Source organism: Arachis ipaensis, chromosome B01, assembly GCF_000816755.2.
Source record: "Arachis ipaensis cultivar K30076 chromosome B01, Araip1.1, whole genome shotgun sequence".
Taxonomy (NCBI): domain Eukaryota; kingdom Viridiplantae; phylum Streptophyta; class Magnoliopsida; order Fabales; family Fabaceae; genus Arachis; species Arachis ipaensis.
Window position 1 is genome coordinate 130,558,695 of NC_029785.2, and position 11,329 is coordinate 130,570,023.

General features: G+C 37.2%; 1 protein-coding gene and 1 long non-coding RNA gene across 2 annotated transcripts; both read right to left on the bottom strand.

Annotated features, from left to right (window-relative positions):
* Positions 860-1,283, bottom strand: LOC110263579. The gene is made up of 2 exons (XR_002349404.1): positions 1,157-1,283; positions 860-1,049 (listed from the first exon to the last, which is right to left on the bottom strand). It is a non-coding gene; the product is annotated as an uncharacterized LOC110263579 (long non-coding RNA).
* On the bottom strand, positions 7,268-9,622 carry LOC107614468 (pectinesterase/pectinesterase inhibitor-like). The gene is made up of 2 exons (XM_021105069.1): positions 8,402-9,622; positions 7,268-8,314 (listed from the first exon to the last, which is right to left on the bottom strand). The coding sequence occupies exons 1-2, from the start codon at positions 9,462-9,464 to the stop codon at positions 7,545-7,547; spliced, it is 1,833 nt and encodes a 610-aa protein (XP_020960728.1). The 5' UTR covers positions 9,465-9,622; the 3' UTR covers positions 7,268-7,544.

Genomic DNA, 11,329 nt, shown 5'->3' on the forward strand with positions numbered 1-11,329 from the left:
TTAACCGCATTAAACATATTTCAATTTAAACAATAAAGATTAGGCAAATAAGGCAACAAAAACTTCTCCTAAACGTCTCTATCTCTCTCTGATTACGAGATCTCCACATCGCAGTTTTCGAAGTGCCCCAACTCCCGTTGCACAAACCGCCCACATCGCCGCCTCTACAGTGCGCCATACTCGCACCTATGCCGCTTGCATGTGGCATCCTCGCCACTTGTATTCCCAGGCCAAGCCCGCGTTTGCGCCGCCGCAACCTCCACTCCGACGATCTTTTGGGGAGTGCCAGTGTCTTCCACAATGAATTTCTGTCACGGTAATGCGTGCTTTGTATACGCAGTTTTCTCCTCCACAAGATCACCGAAGTGCGCTCTTTCTATCTCGTTTTCACTTTTTCAATATGATCAAAGACACCTCCATTAAAAAATATATGTATAAGAAAACATATGTAGGAGACACATTCACAAAGATATTTTCATTAGACACAATCATAAAAAATACACGGGCCAATTAAAAAAACACTTCTATTAAAAGTCCGGTGCAACGTGTGTGAAGGCCAAACAGCGGCGACGGTGACCTCTGTGTGGGGCGGCAATGGTGGCGTTGAACACGACTAGGGGTGTTCGCAGTGCGGTTTGGTTCGGTTTTTTAAGGAAAAGCCATTCGATCCGATTGTTTAATTAAGCTGCGGTTCGGTTTGGTTCGGTTTTTTTTTCAAGGTCATCCGAACCAAACCAAACCAATTAAAATCGGTTTGGTTTGGTTCGGTTTGTTCGGTTTTTTCAATCAAATAAAAAAAATTTCTACCATACTATTATGCAATGTCATAAGATTGAAATCAACAAGCCAAAATATACAATAGCTAACAAAGTCTTGATCTAATGAAATATAACGACAATAGAATTCAAATACGACAATTAAAGAAGTTTAATAGCTCAACAGTCAACACAACTGAAAATAAAAATAAATTGTCATTAAACTGATAGCAATTAGCAAAGTTATGGTGTCTTCTCCAACAAAATAGCTAAAACTTCATAATGCAAACCAACCTGAAATAATAATAAAAAAAAGAATTACATAATAAGAACAACAAGAACAACAACAATAATAATTATAATAATAATAATAATAATAATATAAGGAGAACAATTCATACCATAAAACTTAACAAGATGTACTTTAATCAGACTCAACACCAGAATCTTCTTCATTGGGATCACGAGTGGGTGCAACTTCTACAAAATATATAAAACAAGAAACAAACATAACAAATAATATATATTAATAAAAACTAGATTAAAATAAAGAAAATTATAAGTAGAAACTTAACCATACCTAATTCTAACTTCTCCAATTCCTCGATGAGTTCCTCAAGGACAAGTTTTGGAGAGTTTCGGAGCCAATTTTGGGTACAAATTAACGCTTCAGCTGTCATCGGAGTTAGAGAACTCCTATAATTATTCAACACCCTTCCTCCAGTACTAAATGCCGATTCTGAAGCAACTGTGAAAACTGGCATGGCTAAGACGTCTCTTGCAATCCCCCCAAGAATTGAAAATTTAGTGGAATTCACTTTCCACCAATTTAGAATGTCAAATTGCACGCCATTCTTCTCTAATGCCTCCATAAGATATAACTCCACCTCATTCTTGTTAACACTCTCATTGAATTGCATTTCCTTCTCAAATTCCATAGCAAAAGAAGTTTCATGTGCCTCAAGCTCTTGTGTGCTAATTTCAGGAGGATCTTGCCGAGTAGACCTTTGATAGTTACCACCAAACAGCCTGTAGCTATCAAACACCTTGAAAAGCGTCTCCTTCACCTTTGAAGTTAAAAATTCAGCATCTTCTTTGTCATACAACTTTTCAAAACTCCACTTAATCAATTGAAACTTATACCTAGGATCAAGAACAACTGCAATGAAAATCATCATGTTTGTATTCTTTATATTTCTCCAATACTTATCATACTTGGACTTCATTTTCTCAGCCATGCTTGAAAGTACCGTATCTAAGCTTCCCATCCAATGCTTAAGTGTAGACAATATTTTACAAAAGTCATTAAAGTGTTGAGAAGATGTCACAAACGTTGAACCAGAAACTTTGTTAGTAACCTCATAAAATATTTTTAAAAACTTGACAAAATGCCTTGCATTCTCCCAATCCTCAGACCTAGGAATCCCACCAGCCATCATAGCAAACTCAAAATCTCTCTCCCCCAAACGTTTAAATGCCTTTTGAAACTTCAAAGCACTTTCAAGCATTAAAAAGGTAGAGTTCCACCTGGTAGGAACATCTAAATGGACAATGCCTTTTTTCAGAATTCTAGCTTCCTTAATCATAGTTTTAAACCTCTCAGTACGACCAGGTGATGCACGCACATGCCGAACCGCATTTCTAATCTTTAAAATTGACTCATGCATTTCTCTCAACCCATCATTCACAACAAGATTTAAAATATGAGCACAACATCTAACATGTAAAAACTCTCCCCTTAATGGATGTGAGTTCCAATCCTCCATTCTATTTTTCAAGTAAGAAAGTGCAACATCATTTGAACTAGCATTATCAACAGTGATAGAAAAAACCCAGGATATCCCCCAGCTCAACAAACATCTCTCAATCTTCCTACCAATTGTTTCTCCCTTGTGATTCTTGATAGCACAAAAATTCAAGATTCTTTTTTGCAACTTCCAATTAGCATCAATGTAATGAGCAGTAAGGCAAAGATAGTTTAAGTTTTGCACAGATGACCAACAATCAGTTGTCAAACAAACATTTTGATTTGGTTGAGAGAAAACAGACTTCAACTTAATTTTTTCATTCAAATAAAGCTTCCAACAATCCCTAGCAATTGTGAGCCTTCCAGGAATTGGAAACTTGGGTTGCAAACAACTCGTATAATAACGAAAACCCTCCCCCTCAACATGCGAAAAAGGCAATTCATCCACAATAATCATTCTAGCAAGTGCTTGTCTACAACGATCAACATCAAATGACACGGCAGAAAGTGAACTACCTATCCCTTTCCTATCATCTTTTACCACATCTTGAAAACAAAGAATCTTTTGGGTAGGATCTAATGCCTCCTTCGGAAATTTTTTGCATTGCGACAACAAGTGATTTTTCATGTTACTAGTGCCATTTTTATGTGTATCACATGCATAACTAGCCCCACACCAATTACATTTAGCTCTAGGATACTGTGGATTACTAGTTTCATCTTTAGTAAAGTGATTCCATGTCCAAGACCTAGGTCTAGAAGGTTTTCTCTTACCTTCGTCGGTCTCAGTTTCAGCAGAGTCATCAACGGGAGCTTCTTCAACAGCCCGCCTTTTCCCTCGGCCTCTACTAGTAAGCTTCCTTGTGTTTCGTTGAGGAGCTGGCACAGGAGGCAAAGCAGTCGAAGATCTGATGCTTGTTGATTCATTCGGAATAGGAACTGGAGGCAATCCAGTGTCGCCCATATTCTCACTTGAACTGACGTCAAACTACATAAACAAGCAATAACCATTAACCAACAATGAACAAGCAATAAACCATTATACCAACAAATTGAACTTGGCAATAAACAGCAATAAACCACACAATAAACAAGCAATGAACCAGCCCTAAACCAGCAATAAACCAAACAGAATTGACACTTGATAATGTGAACAAGCAATGAACAAATTAAACCAGCAAGGCAGCAATAAACACTAAACAGAATTTACAAATTGAACTTGGCAATGAACATATTGAACTTGATAAATTAAACACTAAACAGAACAAAACTTGATAATCTCAAATTAAACCAGCAATGAACCAAACAAGCAATGAACAAGCAATAAACCATTATACCACCAAATTGAACTTGGCAATAAACAGCAATAAATCAAACAATAAACAAGCAATGAACCAGCCCTAAACCAGCTATAAACCAAACAGAATTGGCACTTGATAATGTGAACAAGCAATGAACAAATTAAACCAGCAAGGCAGCAATAAACACTAAACAGAATTTGCAAATTGAACTTGGTAAATTAAACACTAAACAGAACAAAACTTGATAATCTCAAATTAAACCAGCAATGAACCAAACAAGCAATGAACAAGCAATAAACCTTTATACCAACAAATTGAACTTGGCAATAAACAGCTATAAACCAACCAATAAACAAGCAATGAAGCAGCCCTAAACCAGCTATAAACCAAACAGAATTGGCACTTGATAATGTGAACAAGCAATGAACAAATTAAACCAGCAAGGCAGCAATAAACACTAAACAGAATTTGCAAATTGAACTTGGCAATGAACAGATTGAACTTGGCAAATTAAACACTAAACAGAACAAAACTTGATAATCTCAAATTAAACCAGCAATGAACCAAACAAGCAATGAACAAGCAATAAACCTTTATACCAACAAATTGAACTTGGCAATAAACAGCAATAAACCAAACAATAAACAAGCAAGGAACCAGAAACTGAAAGCCTCTATTTTAGAAGCCAAATTCAAAACTTTGATCCTATAAATGGTAAACATTACTTATAAACTATTTTTCAGGTTAAATTATGTTAATGATTAATTGATTATATTAAAATTGAACTAGATCCCTAACAAGCACCAAGCAGCAATACCAAGCAGCAATACTTATAAACTATTTTTCAGGTTAAAATTAAAACTGAACATTGAACAATAACCATTAACCAGCAAGCACCAAGCAGCAATACCAACAACAAGGCAAGAATGCATCAGTAAAGTTTACCTGAATAGATGGCTCGGGCTCCATATGCACTTGAATCGGTGGCTGGGTGGGAGGCTTTCTGGGTGGAGGCGGCGAGGTCGGAGGTGGTGAGGTGACCCTGCAGAACCCAGAAACGCTGCTGGGTGGAGGCTTTTTGGGTGGAGGCGGTGACGTCGGAGGTGGTGAGGTCGGAGGTCCTGTGGGTGGGTGGGTGACTGGGTCTTCGTCTTCGTGTTCGCGGTGGGTGGGTGACTGCTACCTTCGACTTCGAGTATCAAGGACAAGGAGTGAAGAAGGTGGGTGACTGCTGGCCGTTTGGGTGCGTGGGTGCGTGGGTGGTGGCTCCGATCTGGGGTTTGGGCGGCGGGGTTAGGTTTCCATGGGGGGAGCCGGGGAGGGGAGGGACTCGCGCAGCTGTGCCTGTAAGTGTAACGCGTTTGGGGGGGTGGGGGTATGGGGTAGTTTTAATTTTAGGGTTTTTTGAAGAACCGGTTCGGTTAGGGTTTTGGTGGCAAGAATCGAAAACCGAATCGAAAACCGAACCGTAGAAAAATCGCAAAACATCACTTTTTTCGATTTTCTCGGTTTTCGGTTATTTCGGTTTTCGATTTTTTCGGTTCGGTCCATCGGTTTAGTTCGGTCCGGATCGGTTTTGAACACCCCTAAGCACGACGGTGGTTAAAAAAAGTAGAAAAAGTGGTACAATATAATTTTAAATTATGATGAATTTGAGTAATTGAGATGTGTTTTTTGTTGTTTGATAGGCTTTAAAATTCAGTCTTTTTTTGTTGTTTGATGGGCTTTAAAATTCAGTCCAACAAGAATTGACAGGAATTGACAGAATCTTTTTTGGTTACTTAGCAGAATTGTTATGTATAAATATATTAATAGTTAATTTTAATATAGTTAAGTTTAATGTACAAACAATATTTATATATATTTTTTTCTCTTATGTTCAATTAGAATGTTGAAATTTGAGAGTAACGCATGAGCCAGATACGCCATTTTTGAGCTGAAATCATATTTGGTTTGGGTGACATTTTAAGATGTTTATTTATTTTTCAGGTGACATTTGTACTGAACTGTATTTAGTTAATTAGATTCGAGTAATTTGTTTGGTGTTTTGTTCACGGCATCTGAGGCCAAGACATTCTTTTTTACCATTTGATCACGAAAATCTTCTAAACACTCGAATAGTTTTGATTCCATCCAATACCCAATTCTGTGTTTAGGGTAATCAACGGTGCTGGAGGATTGCTTCTAAACTTATGAATTTAATTAATTTGTTACAAAATTAAATGGTTTGTTGAAGAAAAAGTTTATTTGTCCCATCATGGTTTGGATTTGTGGTTGCAATTCTAGCTGCAGTAAAATTTGCAGTTGATGCTGCTGTAATTGTTGTAAAGGGCTATAAAATTGTAACATCAGTGCCCGTAATCTTGGTTGCAGAGTTTGAAAAAAAGGTTCTGTTTGCTTTACGTTCTTAATTCTTATGGTATATTCAATTCAATACTGTGGATGAGAGAGTTGTTCCAATAGGAGTTGGAACTTGTTTATCAATTTCATGATAGGTTAAGGCCATTGAAGCTATCAACTGGTAGAGAGGATAATCTTGTTTGAAAATTTGATAATAAAGGTTTTTTTACTAATTCTTTTGTGCAGGTGTTGCAATCGGAGACTCTTTCGAAAGAGATTACGAGCTATAGTTTCACAAGTTCGATTTGAAAAGAGTTGATCCTCCGAGAATTGAGCTTTTTAGATGGTTTGTTCTAGTCAGTAAGTTGAATATTAAAAAGAGGTTGAGTAGATTAAGCGTTATTCACCAAAGTGATAATATATGTATCCTGTGTAAAAAAGAGATGAAATTTGCTCATCATTTATTTCTGTTATGTGCGTTTACGTGGCAGGTGTGGTGCGCTTTTGGTTGAGGTATTTTTATAGAGCTTGGATTGTCCTAGGAACCATTAAAGACCTATTTGAGAGTTGGACTGGCATGCCTAATAGAAAAGAGGAGCAAAAGATGTGGTTGACTATTTTGTAGTGATTTAGAATATATGGTTGGAACACAATAATAAAGTTTTTAACAATAAAAAAAATAAGTGTTGAAATCATATAAAGAAGGATGATTTTGAGTTACAAAGAGTGGACTAATATTAATCCTATATATTGATTGTTGATGATAATGTTGGGGATGACAAAAAATTAATAACTGTTGTGTTTGAATTTATTTTTTTGTGTGTGTTTATTTGTTGCTCTATTTTAGTGTGTTGAACTTTTTTTATTTAAAAAAAAACATATATACATGTTGAAACTATATTAGATATCTAAAAATATTATAAAGATCAGATAGACAGACATAGCAAATATAAATTCTAATTGGTGTGACCAATGAGATTATTATACATTTTTTTTGAGATTATTATAGAATATGATAATGTTATCTACACTTTAGGGATGATTTCATTACCATTTTTACTATTATCATTTTCTACACGTAAGACCTGGCCTGTGTTCTTTTTTTCTTGTGGCCATTAATTTAAAAAAAAAAACAGAATGAAATTAATATTTTTTTTAACCAGTTATTTTGTTTCTCTATTTCCCTCTCTTGTTAATTAAAAAGTTAGAGTCGCTAATTATTGGAGATAAAATTAATGATAGTGATAAACAAATAGTACCACTCATAACAAGTTTAATTAATCTCCTGAAATAGTGATATAGAGGCTTAAAACGGTGGAGAGAATACGGTTGGTGGCGCCATATGCATGGAGCAAGAAAGAATATTATTGGTGATGCATACAGAGTATACGATTTATTTAATTAAACCAACTTAGGGAAAGTTATGGATGGGAGTGAGAATGATAAGGATGGGAGTTTGAAGGGGCTGTTTGGGCCGAGATTGTAAGGGACCCCAGAATCAACGATCCAAGCATCACGCTCAGTATGGTTAGAGATCTCATAGAACCTTCCAGGGTAGTATAGATCAGCCTCGAGAGAGGTGAGGACCCTAACACCAGGCCATGTGACTCTACCTTTTGTAACAGCACCAGGTCCCCTGTTGTTGTATTCAAGATACGTGCATGTGTCCCTGAACGCTGTTCCCATCCACGGCATGTACCCTTCTGGACTGAAGATATCATCAATATCAGAGTCCATTATCACAACCTTGGAGAACACTCTCCATGGCCTTCCAAGGTACGACACCTTGCGGGGCAAGCTCTTCAACTCTGGTGTGCCCGTGAAGCGGCAGTCCTGGAACACCAGGGCGGTTGGGCTATCAATCTTGGTCCTTCCACCAGCAGTGACCATGCATTGTTGGGTTTCCAGGGGCTTCCTCACAATGAAGGTGCAGTTTTGGAACACTCCCGCTGCGTCACCAAACACGAAGTCAACGGTGCCCGTCACCGTGCAGTCGCGGTAGTACTGCCTCTGTGATTGCACGTATAGCGTGTCTTGGTATCCATCCATGTGGCAGTTGTAGAACACTGCTTGATCTGCTGTCACGCGGAGTGCCACCGCTTGGTGCTTCTCCGCTCCTGCTGTGTTCTCAAACCCAACATTTACCGCCATGAAGTTAGCGGCATTTACACCTGCAAATACAAACATGAATGAATGAATGGTTATATCTCTGACATGAATAAATGATTATATCTCTAATTAATAAGTAAAAGACTCACTGAAAGTTGAGGTGTAGTAAGTCTGGAGACCATCAACATAATTCTTGCTGCCGGAGAATCTAGTCTTTGTGGGGCCATCTCCGATAATGGTGACGTGGGACATGGACTTCTGCAAGTTAACATACTCCTTATAGATGCCTGCCTTGACGTAGATGACGAAACGCTTCCTGTTGTTCTTAGGAACAGTCTGGAGGGCCTCCGTGAGAGTCTTGAAGTTTCCGCTGCCGTCCTGAGCCACAACACAATCGGGTTTCAGATGAGTGGGGTCTTCGAGTAGACTCCTTCGGCCTTGCTCGATCCACGAAGGCAAACCCTCATCCACGTCAGACAGAAGCCTCCTGCCCGCGGGGACTGGGGATGGGGCGGCGGCACTATCCCCGAAGAAGGCATCCAAGTTGAAGCTCTTGTAGATCTTGCTGGCGCCATTGATGATATCCAAGGCGTTGCTGCTTAGCTGGAGAGAGGTGTTCAAAACCTTAGCCATCTCCTTGCCAGCTTCGGTTGGAACGTTCTCGAAGGCTTCCAAGCAAGTTTGCTGGTGAGCGAGTGTACCGGCGATCCAAATCTTGAGGTCGTAAGCGTACTGACCGATCCTTCTCAGCTCGAACTTCTCCATCATGTGAACAGATCTGTGGATATCGTCAATGGCGTAACCAAGAACCTCCTTACAAATATCCAACGCCTGCTTGCTCCTGTCGTCGGTCACCAACTTTTGGACGAGGCTTGAGTCGTTGATCTGATTCTCAATTTCCTCCGCGGTGGCGTTGAAGGCAGCAATGATGAGTTGTTTCGTGTCGGTGGTGCCGTTGGCGGTGGCCTTCTCGAGGCTCTTCTCGCACGTGTCTTTGTACTCCGCTGATTCGCAAATCACATGCACGTTCTTCTGGTTCTTTACAATTGTGTTGGTGCTACTGCTGGTTTCTTCTTCTTCCATAGCGCTCTTGTCAATTCCCACTGCAACGCAAGCAACCATGGCCACGAGAAGAATGGAAGAGACGCTAATCAAGGCGATCCTCTTCTTCCTCTTCTTATCGTCCATGGTGTTGAAATGATCACCCGCCATCCTGAGTGATATATATTGAATTGAAGCTAAGGTTGTGATGCCTACACCTAGCTACGACCTAGGGATGGATATCTACGATGACGAAGATGATATAGAAGAGTAAAACTTGTTGGCCCTTTGGGCTATGGCTTTTCTTTCACAGCCCGAGGGGCTATATTCCTTTCAGGCCATGTGTGCCTTCAATTTATACATACACCATACACCTTCAAATTCGGGATGAAGTTGAATCCGTTGCTAAACTTGGCAAATCACAAACATATATAGCCATTCACTATTTTTCATCCCTCTAATTCTTTAGTAAATTTAACAGTGGTAATGTATAGGACCTCCTTCAATCGTGGACTTACACCAACATTCAAGCTGTCCATATTGCAAATTATGGATAGGTCATGGTTATATATTCGGTTACATGTAACTACTTTCTGATACCAGACTATAGCTAACTGTTAATAATTATGGCTTTTTTAATTGTATATATATAGTAACTTCTCTGTATCATAACAACTTAATCAGTAATATAATATTTAGTTGGAACTTGGAAGTTTCGATCTCAGCTTCTTCTTGTGTATACTGGCCGTTAAATAATTAATTTTTTAGGGGTGTAATTAGGAGAAAATAATTTGCGGTAGTTTGATGTACATGGAATTTAGTATATATATACTTGCTCAAACTTATACTGATGATGAAGCTCTATATCATTATCATTTATCCCATCTCATAAGATATCCTATATGAGTATGAATTTAATTAATTGAAAGTTATTTGAAATTGGAAATTATCATGTTAAGAATCTTATCTACTACACCACTTTGTAGTATATATTGATTATTTTCTTTTAAAAGTAATCATATAGTTGACACAAAATCGTTATAATTCGAAAAGAAGAATAGATCAATCTAATATATATTGTGTGTATCAGCTATTGTTTAAAGGAAAACGAAACAACACTTTATTCAAAAGCAGAAAGAAAAATTTCAGAAAAGTATATATATGTATATATACAGAATAAAATGTCATAATTATTTTTGGATCTATACTATTTCTAGTTAGCTTTTTAGTCCAATATTCTTTATTATCATCATTTTTTAAATAAACCTAGAAATCTAGCATTTAAGTATTGTTTAATTTTAAGTTATTTTATATAGTTTAGTCCTATAGAAGCTTTTTGCTAAATGAAAAATAAACAATAATAAGAAGGTATATATTCACCGTCCCTCTAATCATTAATTAGCATCTTCAATTTATCTTATTCTCAAATTTGATCAAGAGAACCTTCATCGATCTTATACGTATACGTATTAGTATTACGTAACACAAATACCCCCAAACAATTTAAGTGATAAATACGAATAGAGTTCCGTTAGGGAGACAATGGCTTATTTGTATAATGTGTACAATGGACTATATGAGTTATAAAATGAACATCATTTATATTATCTAGATTCGAGTACTAGGGATAATAAACATCTTCCTAAAAGCTTAAATTGATTTTCAGGTTCATCAAAGATCAAACTCTTGACCTTTCGAATCTAGAGCTCTAATACCATGTCATGATACCACTCATCCCAAAAATTTCAGCTGATAGAAAAATATAACACTAATGATTATATTTCTAATACTCCTTAAACCTCCATTGTACATATTATACAAATATTCCATTGGCTCCTTATACTTTTCCTGTTTTCCATACGAATATATTCTATCTAATACTATATATCCGTCAAGTCTACTGATAAACATACCATAATGAAAAACTCAACTTAATTAAGTTCGCTATAATCATTTCTAAAATTAATATTAAAAAGATAATAATTTAATATATAATATTTATAATTATATACTTATTACATCTAATATTATGCATA